A 15518-nucleotide genomic window follows, 5' to 3' on the forward strand; every position below is an offset into this window, starting at 1 on the left:
TATTAACCTCCAGATTGTCCTCCCACCACAAACTCAGACCTCCAGCCTTTCCAATTGGCGAAACATTAAAGCCATGTATATAGCCCAAACGCCTCCTCACACTATGAATTCTGTGATATTTCATCTTAGTCTCAAATAAAAAAAAAATCATAGAGGGTCTCTTATTGCGTATAAGCCCATGAAGAGCCCTAACTGTCGTGTCCGACCCTAGCCCACGACAGTTCCAGAAAATATAACTCATGGCTGGCCTGCGGCTGTTGAAGGCCAGCCGCCACCACCCCGAGCCATCTTGCCCGCCTTCTTTGCCACCACCATTCCTTTATCAGCATCCGATCCCTAATCTAATAACTCCATCTGCTCGTGAGTCTCACTTGGGTCATCCTGGACTGCACCCTCAGTAAAAATTGCCCGTTCCACCATCAAACACCCTTCCTTAAAGCTCATACTCCTCCATAATTCAACTAATCTGCCTTGGCTGTTCTCCTCCGTACCAGGGCCCCTGAATTTCTTCTGTGGAGCTTGAGACAACACCATACCCCGCGAGTCTACCCCTCTTTTAGCACCCCATACTGAAGCAGCAACCTGGGCAGACATTTCCTCATTGGCATCCTAAAGAGAGCCCGACTGCCATTCACCCATTGGTTTGGTTATGCCCATAACAGGACTGGAAGGGAAATCCTTTCCATCAACTCGCATCATTCTACGCCACTTCTTTTGACCTTGTCCTTGAGTCGCAGACGCCTCCCCCAAGTCATTGGCCTGAGTAATATCCTGCCCTTGCGATGTCGAAACCCTTTTGTTTCCTTGGTTCTGAGCAGGAGAGAGGCCAGAGCCGCGCACCGCACCAGCCTGCTTGCGCTCACCTATTTCCAAACACACCACTCTCGCAGATGCTACCACATCCCTGACTGGAGACGCCTTAGTCCACTCACCATAGACCACCGCCCCTTCACCAGACACCTTAAAGTTGCATTCTGTGTTAATATGTCCTATACATCCACACCGATAGCAGAAGTCTTGGAGCCGTTCGTAACGGAATTCAACCCAGGTATCACGATTTGAGTCCCTCCGAATCCAACAACCTCTAAATAATGGTTTCTCCGTATCCACTAAGATTCGAACCCGCAAAATTTGACGAGCTTGGCCAGGATCCTCCAAAGCTAAAAACTTCCCAGCCTCTTTGGTTATGCGTTGAATATTATCTGGCGAAGCTAAACCCAGAGGAATTCCACGAATCTGAACCCAAAATGGTACATTTTCCAACTTAATTTCCTCTAGAGCAAGCTCCGGAGGCCATTTCTTGACAGAGAACACCTTTTTCATCACTGCCCAGGGTACCTGCTCAAGAATTTTTGAGGCCACGTTTTCATCTTTGACCGATATAATGAAGACATTCTCCCTTACCCATTTTATTTCAAACACACCCAAGTCTTTCCATGCCGATCTAAGAATATTCCTGACTCCCCATTTATTCAATGGTTTATGCGTCAGGACTTTCCCAACCAATTTGACTCCCTGCTCCATAGACAATAAATCCAAAGTCTGATTCAAGTGGACCACAAACTCCTCCACCCCACTATTCGCCATCAAGTTGTAATCCAGATTCCGGACTTGCCTAGCCTGAGCCGGTGAGTACCTTCGATTCCTTATACAGAACCTCAGAAAGCACATGCAGACCACCCTGATGACTTTCTGTATCCTTGCCTCAAGTCGGCCTGGTAGATAAAGCATAACTAATATCCCTATAAATGCATCCATTTGACCATACCTGAATTTGGTAGGCAAGATTAGCAGGGAAAATACACCTGTCTTCAGAGCTAAGGAGGGCCAATAAATGTCATAAATAAGATCTAGTCGCCCCCTTGGATTTTTTCCCATAAATACACAACCACCAGGAGCACCAAACAGACACTTCAACCCCCAACCCCCCAACCTAGGGAAGAAATTTAAAATCCTATCGCCCTCAATCAGATCCAAACCATCAATCCACAATAACCCCTAAAAAAGAAAAGCGATCCGACAATAGATTAAACTTCCCCTTACCTTCCCCCTGAGCCCTAACCACAAATAATCAATAATACCAACTAGACGCACAGCAACCCACCAATCGTCAGAGTAACGAAGATCCAAGAAACAGAAACCAAAGGGAACAGCGAACTCGCAGTAGAGCACGAACCCGCAACCCACGCGCACAACGGCGGATCTCACAGCGGAGCATGCACTCTCACGCAGGGGAGAGAAAAGTCCAAGTTTTATCTACTTTCTAATTTAAGTGTAGTGATCTTAGATTGACAACAAGAAGAGTTGAGATTATATACTTTGGTATATTAAAGCCACCAAGTATTAACAAAAGATCAATAACGATCAAATTTTCCTGGTGAATAGTTCCAAAGTGATATCCATTTATATAATATAGAAATACTCAGAAACAACAATATGATACAATGATAACATCTAGCTAGCTGTTTATAGAATATAGCCAGCATTACCACATTATAACGCAACTGAAACAAGGGATAATCATGAATAAATATTATAAGATTAGATGTGCACTAAGTAACTTTTATTTTTATATTTTTATTTATTTTTTTAAATATGAAGCTGCAGATCATTGATTTTTGGTGTGAATGGTACTGATCGTCAGAGGCTGAAACCCATGCACAAGGCTTGCTTGCCAAACTTTGTCGATGTTGGACATGGTGTAACCACATTCATGCTCCTTCCAACCTTCCAAGGCATGCACTATTCCTGCTACTCGCCATGCACTCATCATCCTTCTTAGCAACCAGTTCTGTCGTCGCATAAAAAAGATAGGCTTAGCGTTTAGGGTTTAGAGTTTCGGGAAAAATGATGAATAAGTGAATAAAGCTTTACCTCGCAAGCGTGAACATTCTCAAGAGATGTGGGAGTCTTCATTGCTGGAGTGTAGTGATAGAAGCAGTCCTTGCGCAATTTTTTGGGTGGGAATTGTGAGAAGGGAACAAATAATGTTCCTTTTGGTGCACTCATCTGTTCTTTCTTGGTCAGTCCATCACCCACTAACCATATCTGCAAATTAATCAATTGGCATTAAATATGGAAAGTATTAATGGCATTCTAAAAATCTCATTCTACATTCTTCACAAGTGTATTTTTCTTTCTAAATATAGAAAATTTGGAGTGTAAATTGAGAATTTTGGAGTGCCAATAACAATTTCCTTAAATATTATCCAAAATATAAATAAAGATATTTAAATAGATAAAGAGAATTTAGAATTAGGAAAATGCGACAGTTGATACCTTTTGGGCATAGCTTTTTGCAACAACCAAATTACTTTCAGTGCCTAGTGATTTGGTGAGCTTCAAATACTCAGCCTGGTATAATACACCTACCTAAGATATTTGGTGAGCTTCAGGTTAGAAGATATGAGGAAACATAATCTTACTTACAAGGGATTAGACATAACATGCCAACATGATCGCGTGATATGTATATGTTTACCTGGACACCCTTCTGGCTCAAAGCAAAGGCAATGGCATAAGCAACCTTTGTGAGTTTGCCCCTAAGAACAACTTGGTTTGTCCCTTTTGGAATGCTGTTTAAGATTACTGCCACAGCCAAGCTACTTCCATCCACCACCTTGATTTTGAGATGTGGATGCCTTTGAACGTAGAGACCGCCATTTCTATTCAACTCCTCACCCTTCATATCCATATATGGAAATTAAATAAATAAACAACCGTTTGAAATTTGAAAGGATAAAATTGGAAATAAATACAATGCGCAGTAATAAATGTGGTCCTAATTCAAGAAGAGAGATTTACAAAATGGATTCTTTAAATGCACCATTGTATAAGACATGATCACGTTACCATATGGGTTGGACCATCAGTGAATTAAAATTTAGAGTATCCTACTACATAGACAAATACTTTTCAATAGACCATGCATTAACCAATATTATTTATATATAGATATAAATGCACTGAGATATATTATCATCCCAATTCTATTATTTATTTGGAAGTGAGGATTTTGGTAACTTCTGATTGAACAGGAGATTAGGACTAGTTTGGTATTATTGTACTTCTTAAAAAAATTGCTTTTGTTGTGTTTGTAAGAAAAAACAGTTATAAAATAAAGTTGCTGATTGTTTCATAAACTTTTTATTTTTTATTTTTTTAATTTTTTTTTTTGTTTTTTTGTAAAAGTTCTTTGAACAAAAAATATAATGTTTGAGTGTTTGATAAATTTTTATATAATGTGAATATGTTAAATGACTAAAAAAAGATATAGTATTTAATATGATATAATAATTGTCAAAAAGAATAATGTAAAAACAATGATTATAATTTTGTAGAATATGTGGCGGTATACTTACCGTTTGAAAATTTCATTAAATAAAAGTGATTATTATGATTTGACAAAAAATCTTTTTAGAAGCATAGTAAACCATGCTTCTGTTTTTTTATTGTCATTAACATCATTATTTAAATTTTTTTTTTTTTTCCCAAACACATTTGATATTCTAAATTTTTTTTAATTACCTGGTTCAAGAGACCTAGGCTTAAAACCTTGACACCCTTTTCCTCTGCTTCAAGTATGGCGTCCTCAATCAAACCATTGATAGCTTCATTTTGCCATTGCATAAAGTACTGAAATTTACAAATAACAAATTAAATCAGATCTCATTAAATATAATAATAATAATAGCAAGAAACACAAGCACAACCAAATTTCATAAAGTAATTTAAGGATGGGGCCTCACTTGCAAACTGTACTTGGGAACAGCCCAAGTCTGTAATCTGAGCTTGTCAAAGCGGTGCCTGTCGACAACAAATGTACGGCCGTGGATCCAAGTTATCATCATGGACCACAATGTCACAGGCCACATCAGCCACAAGTACCACGTCCTTGTGTAGGGCCTAGAGGCTAAGGCGGCAAATCCTAGGGGTAGATGATAGATGGACTCGGGTGTGGTTAGATGGGTTAGATGGAGGACATCTGGCGATTCATCCTCCCTCTTGAGTGAAGTATCATAGAGTGAATCGCTTGATTTGTCCATGGTGCCATATACGTAGTCGTAGATTGGCATGAAGAGACAGTAATTGGTCCTGAATTGCGTGTGGTGCAAAGAATGGTACCTACGATGCATGTCAATTTTTTTTTATTAAATATAGGAAGAGCTGTTATTAACATTTAAAAAATATATAAAAATGATGACGAAGGTATTTTAGTATTTTGATTTACTATTATGTAAAGGTATTTTAGTATTTTATGTATTAGATTTTTTTTTTTTTCGTAGGATAAGAATTAGGGTTTCTTTTCTCATTTATATTTAAGTCTAAGATTGCTTTTGTGTTATTTAAGTCTAAGATTGCTTTTGTGTTTGTTTTAAGATTAGTTGTTTGTCAATTGACAATTTTATGTTGGTGGTTGGACCAAGATTCGTGGTAACCATATGCACAGCAATAAGACTATAACAGCTCAAACGTGGACAGTCAAATAAACACGCGCAATAAGACTATAACAGCTCTCTTACCGTGACAGAAATCTATTTTTAGGTAAAGACATTTATGGCCTGCCCGCCCACCCATTTATTGGGCAATGTCCAAAGTTCTATGCACAGAAATGCTAAGATTTTTTTTAAAATTAAAGATTAATTATAAATTTTTTGTATTTACAGTTTAACGTTAATTACTGTGTCAAAAACATGAGGAGTCTATCAAGAGTTTTCTTTGCATTTCTCTTCTATCTAATAAATGAAAAATTCAAAACAAAAAAAAATCTCTAGATATTTTTCTAAGTAACGGGTAATCAAAGAATACTCTACATGTCATAATATAAGTGAAGAAAATAATAACTTTTTATGTCCATTAAAAATATATTATTTACTTATATTGTGGCATGTAGAGTAACTTTTGAATATACGTTACTTGGAAAATTCTTTAGAGATTCACAGTATTGTTGGGAGATGAAGTAAACGAAAAGTTGAATATTATTTAGTATTAATCGAATGATTTCTCATCTGCAAACAGCTTAAGAATGTTGTGAGACTCATTAAATTGCTTGCGTAGACATTTTTGTACGGCACTTGGATGAGATCAGTGATCAGGTGTATATCTGTTCCATAATTATTTCTTGCGTTATGAAACGATTTCGGTTTTTTTTTTTTTCTTGCGAAATTTCTTACAACAGCAATAAATAACATCGGGACCAGAATAATTTTCAATAAAAATGTGTAAATTTATTATTACTAATTATGTGTATGACATATGCATATTTCCGAGATTCATATAGAGTAATTTTTCCCTATAACCAGTTGTATAAAAATAGTAAATGAGGGTAAAGCGAGACTTACGATGGGGTGTAAAGGAAATACTTGACAGGAGGGAAAATGGTGAAGAGCCACTTTGGAATGAGCTCAAAATTGCAATGTCCCATGTTGTTCATAAAGTCGATATAAGTTACATAACCGGCAAAGCTTACGATAGAAGATGTCCCGGTGTATATAGTTGTCAACATTGGTATAGCAAAGAGTATGAAATATGAGATGTGCTCCGCAAATGGGTGAATCACAGCTGCGCGATACATCAAACAAATATATACGTTCAAGACAATTAATTTCCGTTATATCATTTCGCATTGATTTTCCGTTTATATCATTTCACATACATCTAAATCTAAACTTCTTATTAACAAAATCTTCTTTGTCAACTAAAAGAAGGTGAAAATACTATTTAGTCTTCTATCTCAACAAAAACGTTATGGATAGTAATGTTATTTCACAAAACCAAATTTTGGTTGTTTTTTTATTTAAGTCTCACCTACATATATGATTTTAGCAAATATATAATATTAAAAAATAAAAAAACAAAAACTTCTTCTGACTCTCACTTCCGCGCTCTCTCTCTCCCTTTCTCATTCCCATTTTAAAAACAAAAATAAAAAACACTCACACAAAGTGTTTGCATGCAGGCATAGTTACCTATTAACGAAATCCGTTTTGTTTACCAAAAGAGGATGTTAAGACAATTTGGTCTTATATCACAAAATAAAACTATGGATAGTAATGTAATTTCTCAAAAATCAAAATTTTTTTTCTTCCCTCACCCACATATCTTCATAATATATTTCTAATTTAAAAAAATAAAAATATAAACCTCTTTCCACTATCACGTTTTCTCTCTTTCTCTCAATCCCTTTATTTTTACATGACTCTCCGGCTTCTCTCTCCCATGTATTTTCTTAAAAAGAGCAGAAAACTGCTTCACACAAGAAATGTGTGAGCTTAGACTAGTATGTATATAATTTTTTTTAACAAACGATATTATTAAACTAGTATATATATATATAGTAACTATAAGTTAATTAAAATAATTAATTTATAATTTCAAAAAATATTATTAACAGTCTAAAGGTTCCATCTTGCACTCTTCTCTCCTCTATTTCTGATTGTTAATAAAAATGAAGTGAATGAGACTTATTTTGAAGTGTTAATAACAAGAGAAATTTTTTCAAAATGATTGGATTCAAGCGGGTATTTTGCGTGTCATAAAATAAATAAAGTAACATAAAAAGATATATCATTTCCTCCACTAAACTATAACATGCGGACTACCCTTTAAATACCCGACAATTAAAAAATCTCTCCAATAACAGCTTCCATAGAATAATATCTGTTATGCAATGAACACTTTCACGTACCAAGAGAAAGTGAAGTATACTACTAATTAACTGGAGGGGGTATCTGGATAATTTTCTTACAAGTGATTGGCTCAGTGACAATGGAGGAATGGTGATGTGAATGGTAGCGAGAGTATAGGAAATGGTGGTGAAGTGCTCTGTGGAGCCAGTAGTAGAGAAACTCCACTGGACCGGCATGAAGTAGAATCGTTAGAATAATTCCATCTGTCCTCCAATATGGCAGGTTTGCAGCCCCAGGTAAGTGTCTGCTCCCCAGATAGAATAGAATTCCATTGAACAATATTTGATCATCCCTGCCCAAAGAAATATTAAAAAGAAGAAGAAGATATAATTAAAGAAATATAAATGGATTGGTTATAAGACATTTTTCTGAGATTGTAATCAGGCATCGCATCTTTTAGCTAAGAATGCGCTTTCGACTGATGTAGTTCTTTATAGGTACCAGTTTCTTTCTCTGTCAACTTGCTCGAATTCAAGACCCTTATCAACAATCCGGCCATTGCCCTTGGCCGTCCGATATCGAGAAAGAGAGATCCATAACTGGTTGTGGAGAAACCTCCACAGCATAAATGGAAATATGAGGAAATAAGATAAATCCTTATCTTTCTTATCGTTAACGAAATACGAGTATGCACCATGAATGATCCAAGGAGCCACGACCACATGCTGAAAACCCCAATATCACAAACTTTAAGTTATTAGTACATCAAAGTATATCATGTATCGATAATGTATATACAATAAAAATCTTAACGGGGGAGGTAACAAAGTTTTCTAGTATGGACTGGAGCATAGCATGCATCGAGATTCTTGATTAGTCAGAGCCATTGCATTATTGGCCTCGCAAACCAGTTGTTCATTCACCTCGTTCATACTATGGGGCGGTCCATTTTAAAATTTTCGGTGTGTGGCATTGAAGGTACGAGAGAGAGAGAGAGAGAGAGAGAGAGAGAGAGAGAGGGTGGGAGCTAGGGTTTGTAGAAGGGGAGACCTTAAAGCTTCCAAGAGGAGTCCATGGCCAGTCGGTGAGAATTCCGGGAGTAGTAGCCATATCTTTTGTCTTCCTTGCTAATAAAGCTGGCTGCTTTGCACGTTGACACAGTTTTAGCTTTGGGTATGTGTATATATAGTAGTTTGTCGATGCCACATGAGAGTTTTTGTTGCGAAGTTGGAACAATGATTACGTTCCTTTATTGTGTGCGTAGCCGTGCCTAAAATGCAAGGTTTTTAATTCCATTCAGATATTTTGTCGGGTAATGCTAGGAAGACTAAATTTATAGACTAAATTTACAAATTAAATTATGTGTCATCAATAGGAATGAGCCCGTTTATTAATGCGTAAGTCATAATCTAATCATCAACTTTCATGTCATTTAATTTACAAAATTTTATCTACAAATATAGTCTGTCTAGCATTCTCATTTTGTCGAAAATGTTGAAAAAATCGGTGAAGATGTACGCAAAGTCCAATAGCAAGGTGGCTGTAAAAGTGGTTATGGAGTTGGAGATAGGTTGTGGAAATTTATTATATGCAACGATGGTTGTAAGAAAATAATGGCACGCACTTGCCTTATATAATCTCTTACACTATTTTATATTTTCATTGTATTATGTAAGAAAATAAAATACAAAGTTAATAGGGTAAGATTTCTATCTGGTAAACAGTTCTGTTTGTCATGTTCGTATTGTTTTTGTATCAAAATTATCATTTTAACAAGTAGTGCCATGTCAAAACCTATTAGGTTAAAGGGTTTATAAATTTAAACCCAAACCCATCCGTTAAAATTGACAAGTAACTTGACTTGACCCGTTTGCACGAATTACGAACAACATAATATTACTAAATAAATAACCAAATGAAAAAACTTTGGGTTATACGAATATACTAAACATTAACATATGAATTCGCAAGTTCTTTTTTATTCAACAATACAAACGACAATCATTTCATTTTGCACTACATATCTATATGTCACATAAATATTACTTCAAAACAAGTCTTTCAAGTAGTGTTCTAAAATTCAGTGACGGAGCCAGAACTTTTTTTATGGGTGGGCTAGCTAAAAAAAATCACCTAAAATCAAATGATACATTTGTTTTTGCTACATACATATTGTATACAAAAAATTTAAGTTTAACTTCTGTATTTGTATACTTAAAATTTACTTGGTATGAACTCAACAAGCTTCGCATTTGCAAACCACAAAAATTACAATGAATCATCAAATTTACATATATTTAGATGCAAACACAATAAGAAGATAAAAAAATTGACGTCTCAATTACAATCACACAACTAGCACAAATCAAAACAATGAAAGGAGATGTAAAGGCAATCTTAAAAAAATTGATTGAAACTAATATAAAGCTCGCTGAATCAAAGCAGAATAATCTTAAACAAAATGGCATCTCAATTTCCATGATAAGTTTTATATTTCTAGTTGTGCTAAATACTCAATAATTCTTCTTGCAGTTTTTTTTTTTTTTTGGTCTATTATATTAGACTATGCACTAACATATATATATATAGACACACACACACACACACATGCTACAAACTTGCATACACACACACACACACACACACACACACACACACACACACACACATGCTACAAACTCTCCCTAGGCTACAGCCCACCGTAGCCTATGGTGTGGCTACGCCTAGGCCTGGCAAACGGGTCGTGTCTATCGTGTTCGTGTCGTTTTCGTGTAACACCTGTTATCTTAACGGGTCGTGTCGTGACACACCCGTTATCTTAACGGGTCCTTAACAAGTCGTGTCACTTTACCCAACGGGTAAATTGACCCGACCCGTTATGACCCGTTAAGAAAAAAATATATTTTTTTTAAAATTTGCACATACCACACATTGCCACATAAATATTACTTCAAAACATTAAAACATTTCCCGTTCAAGTACTATATCTACACTCGAAAATAAAAGCCTAATAAAAAAAATAATACATACACTACTAATATATTACAAATATTAAATGTGCAAGGATAAAGAGTTTTTGTTTTTAAGATTGTAAGTCTTTCTCAAAATTTTACACCTCCATTTACAAAATCTTCAATATATATATATAATTATGAAATGGACGGCTGAGATTTAATCTTAGCCGATCCAATGGTCCTCAATTTTTAAATTTAATTTAATATATATAATTATATTATATAATTATTATAGTTTTTACTTTTTAGGGATATAAAATTGTTAAATTAATGTATATAATTATTAATATTATAGTTGATTCATACTTTTATTAAGTATATAAATTATAACATAAGATTTTGTGATATCCACATCCACTAGTGTAAATATTTTAAATTGAAGATCAAATTCATTCTTTGTATTCATATAGGGTCAAGGAGTGTAGCTGTAAAAATTCATCAAAATCAGAGTTAAAATAACCGTTAAATCTTGATTTTTCGTTTATAACCGTCGAAAAGCTTTGTCCCGTTACTTGATCTTTGAATGTTTTTTTTTTTTTTGTGATTTTTTGCTGATGTGATCTCTAAGCATATACAAACAATTTTGACGGTTTGGATCGTTGAAATTAGTTTTGGAGAATTCGTATCCCATCAAAACGATAGATTGACTAACACTTAGAGTTTATTTATACTTTCATTAAGTATAACATAAGATTTTGTGGTATCCACTTGTGTAAATATTTTAAATTGAAGATCGAATTCATTCATTGTATTCATAGAGGGTTAAGGAATGTAGCTGTAAAAAATCATCAAAATCGGAGTTAAAATAACCGTTAAATCTTGATTTTTCGTTTATAACCGTTGAAAAGCTTTGTCCTGTTACTTGATCTCTGAATGTTTTTTTTTTTTGTGATTTTTTGCTGATGTGATCTCCAAGAATATACAAACAAGTTTGACGGTTTGGATCGTTGAAATTAGTTTTGGAGAATTCGTATCCCATCAAAACGATAGATTGACTAACACTTAGAGTTTATTTATACTTTTATTAAGTATAACATAAGATTTTGTGGTATCCACTTGTGTAAATATTTTAAATTGAAGATCGAATTCATTCATTGTATTCATATAGGGTCAAGGAGTGTAGTTATAAAAAATCATCAAAATCGGAGTTAAAATAACCGTTAAATCGTGATTTTTCGTTTATAACCGTTGAAAAACTTTGTCCCGTTACTTGATCTCTGAATGTTTGTTTTTTGTGATTTTTTGCTGATGTGATCTCCAAGCATATACAAACAAGTTTGACGGTTTGGATCGTTGAAATTAGTTTTGGAGAATTCGTATCCCATCAAAATGATAGATTGACTAACACTTAAGAGTTTATTTATATTTTCATTAAGTATAACATAAGATTTTGTGGTATACACTTGTGTAAATATTTTAAATTGAAGATCTAATTCATTCATTATATTCATATAGGATTAAGGAGTGTAGCTGTAAAAAATCATCAAAATCGGAGTTAAAATAACCATTAAATCGTGATTTTTCGTTTATAACCGTTGAAAAGCTTTGTCCCGTTACTTGATCTCTGAATGTTTGTTTTTTTTGATTTTTTGCTGATGTGATCTCAAAGCATATACAAACAAGTTTGATGGTTTGGATCGTTGAAATTAGTTTAAGAGAATTCGTATCCCATAAAAACAATAGATTAACTAACACTTCTTAGAGTTTATTTATACTTTCATCAAGTATAACATAAGATTTTGTGGTATCCACTTGTGTAAATATTTTAAATTGAAGATCGAATTCATTCATTGTATTCATATAGGGTCAAGGAGTGTAGCTATAAAAAATCATCAAAATCGAAGTTAAAATAACCGTTAAGTCGTGATTTTTCGTTTATAACCGTCGAAAAGCTTTGTCCCGTTACTTGATCTCTGAATGTTTATTTTTTACGATTTTTTGTTGATGTGATCTCAAAGCATATACAAACAAGTTTGACGGTTGGGATCGTTGAAATTAGTTTTGGAGAATTCATATGCCATCAATCAAGTTCCGTGTGTGTGTGTGTATATATATATATATTTATTAAGTAGATTTAAATCTATTTATTTTGTACGTATAAATTATAATTGACTGGTACACGGAATAGTACATACATCACGTGTGTCATTATAAAAATAGTGAGATATGTCATGTGTGTGATAAAAAGTTAATAACTTAAAAAAAAAAAAAAATATTTCTCACCACTTCTATTAATTTTCATTTTTCCCTCTCTTTTTTGTTTCCTTTTCAACTTTTTCTTATCATTTTCACTTTTCCCTCCAACATCTTTCCCTAATTCCCTCACTTTTTTGTTTCATTTGCAACTTTTCTTAACATTTTCATTTTCCCTCCATTTTTTTTTTTCAAAAAGGGCGGCAACGGCAATAAATTGAATGGAAGGAAATCACATCAATGGATTCAAAATCATGCAATGCATCATGCATATTAAATTATTAATTAATAATTATTATAGTTTTTATAAAATTTAATATATATATATATATATATATAATTATTATAGATAGTTAATATTTTGGGGGTATAATTATTATAAACTTTATAGTTAATTTAATATATATATATATATTTATTATAATTTTTAGGGGTATAAAATTGTAAAATTAATGTATATAATTATTAAAGTAATTTTTTAGGGTTATAAAATTATAAAAATAATATTCTGCTTATCGTGTATCGTGTTACCCATGTGTATACCCGAATCAACCTGTTATCTTAACAGGTGCTTATCGGGTTACCCGATAACGACCCGATTCGTTATCGTGTCGACCCAAACACCTGTTAATTTCGTGTCGTGTCGTGTCTGGTTATCGGGTCGTGTCAGAAAGTGCCAGGCCTAGCTACGCCATTGACGGTGGTTAACCACTAGGATGAAGCCACAATCCGGAGAAAACCTGAAAAAAGGGATTTGGCGGGCGCCAAAGCGATGTTGGGCGGCCAAGGTAGGCGACTAGGCATCCTAGTCGGTCTTGGTGTTTCAGTCGGATTATTTTATAATTTGAAATCAATTTTTTTTTTCTAGTTTTTCAAACTTAAGAAAGGATGAATGGAGAGCTGCAATTGGTTCCAACGACGTAGAAGAGATCAAGGAAGAATAAGAGTTCCCACCCCATGCGACCTCTCAACTTTCATCTCTTTTCTTTGCTATTGTTCAATCAAGTTGTGCCGCCCAGCTTGCTAGCTAACATGGGTTGAATGTGAATTTGGATTTGGTGTGGCACCCTCCAGCTTAACTTATGTGTCCCACTTTATCATCCATGTGTTTGACATTGTTATTTTTCTTAAAATTCACTATAAATTCATACGAGGTTCGAAAAATATTCCGTAAAGTACTACAGATTTGTACTCACTTGAACTTTCATCTCATATCATTAAATTCACTAAAATACTAAAGCGAAAATTCTGATATTGTTGTAAGTTATATGTCAAATAATAAACTTATTAAGATAATAAACCCAAATTTCAATACAAGTAGAGTTTTTATAAGTGTAGATAGGCACTTATTTATATGATATATAATAAATTTACTTAAATCGGCCTAGTCCACCTAGGGTCTAGGCCCTAGCCGGCCATCGGACTAATGCCTAGCATCTTTTAGAACCTTGACTTCAAGTATTACATACCCAAAAATAAGAGGTTAGTGAAAACACATCAGTATATTCCCGCACAATATTAAATGTTAAGGATTTATGAAATGATTTTTATTTTCAAATTTGTGGAGTATTTCAAAATAACCTTTCTCTTAATAGGTTGAAACGGACACCAACGAGTAGACCTAAACCAATATGTTATTAATGGGTTGACTTGATAAAAATCCGACTTGTTAAGCTTCAATCTGAACCCTTATTTTTCTATGTCATTTCGTGTTGGGTTAACGGATCGTGTATGTAATTGATAGGTCTACTCTATTACAATCGGTCATGCTAAATAATTAAAAAAGAATAATATTTCTCTCGTTCCTAGTAAAGAGGAAAGTTCTTGTTCCCCTCAAACAAGCATTATATTATCATACAAAAGGTATAGTCATATTTGTTTATTCTCTTTATCATGAGAGTCGACATTGAGAGTCCGATGATCTATGTAGGTGTACTACATGCACTATCGGTCCTCCTAAATAAAGTTACCACTTGTGTTCAGCTATTATATTCACGTTAAAAAATTCAGGAGCCTTGTATGGGTGCACGACATGCACCTTCTCAGGGCCATTTCCGTTTATCGCCATTTAAAACCATCTTTAATACAAATTATTCGATTTGAAAATATTGATTGGCCTATATACGTAGGGGTCAGGGTTTATTTTTGGTTCTCTTAAAATTCTCACTCTTCTAAAAATTTAAAAATGATAACTATATATATGAAATTGAAGTTTGAGCTCATGATCTCCAAATCTCAAGTTTTTTTTTACACATGAAATTTCTAAATTTTTTTAGAGTTGGTTGATATATTAATTTAAAGATTATTATTTTTATCCAAATTCCAAGTTTGTTTTGAACAATTAATGATAACATAAAGTTTGTCTTGACATATTACAAGATGTTTATGTTGTTATCCTATCAACTTTGATTTGATAAATAACGAGTTTGATATTAAATTATTATTATAATTTTTGTGTAGCTTAACTCAATGAGAAGAGATCCTCTCTATATCTCTTCGACCAAGGCCACCGGATCAAGTGATTCGAGCCTTTGAAAGTTCATCCAATGGCCCACTTGTTTTGACCCCTTAAAAGCTATAATAATTTTTGACCGTTGGATGAAATTTCAAAGGTCCGAATCACTTGATCCAGTGACCACGGTGGAAGAGATCCGAAGAGGATCTCTTCTCTAACTCAATGATA

General features: G+C 34.1%; 2 protein-coding genes across 2 annotated transcripts; both read right to left on the reverse strand.

Moving 5' to 3' along the window:
- Window positions 1-609: 609 nt before the first annotated feature.
- On the reverse strand, window positions 610-1758 carry LOC148695518 (uncharacterized). Its single transcript, XM_088697209.1, has one exon. The coding sequence runs from the start codon at window positions 1756-1758 to the stop codon at window positions 610-612; it is 1149 nt and encodes a 382-aa protein (XP_088553335.1).
- Window positions 1759-2382: 624 nt separating this feature from the next.
- Window positions 2383-8886, reverse strand: LOC137734750 (very-long-chain aldehyde decarbonylase CER1). Its single transcript, XM_088697796.1, has 10 exons — window positions 8679-8886; window positions 8130-8353; window positions 7748-7980; window positions 6342-6561; window positions 4749-5124; window positions 4528-4635; window positions 3482-3682; window positions 3280-3372; window positions 2875-3048; window positions 2383-2791 (listed from the first exon to the last, which is right to left on the reverse strand). The coding sequence occupies exons 1-10, from the start codon at window positions 8736-8738 to the stop codon at window positions 2609-2611; spliced, it is 1872 nt and encodes a 623-aa protein (XP_088553922.1). The 5' UTR covers window positions 8739-8886; the 3' UTR covers window positions 2383-2608.
- Window positions 8887-15518: the final 6632 nt, after the last annotated feature.

This window comes from Pyrus communis, chromosome 7 (assembly GCF_041283825.1).
Source record: "Pyrus communis isolate YQ-2024b chromosome 7, ASM4128382v1, whole genome shotgun sequence".
In the NCBI taxonomy this organism is placed as follows: Eukaryota; Viridiplantae; Streptophyta; class Magnoliopsida; order Rosales; family Rosaceae; genus Pyrus; species Pyrus communis.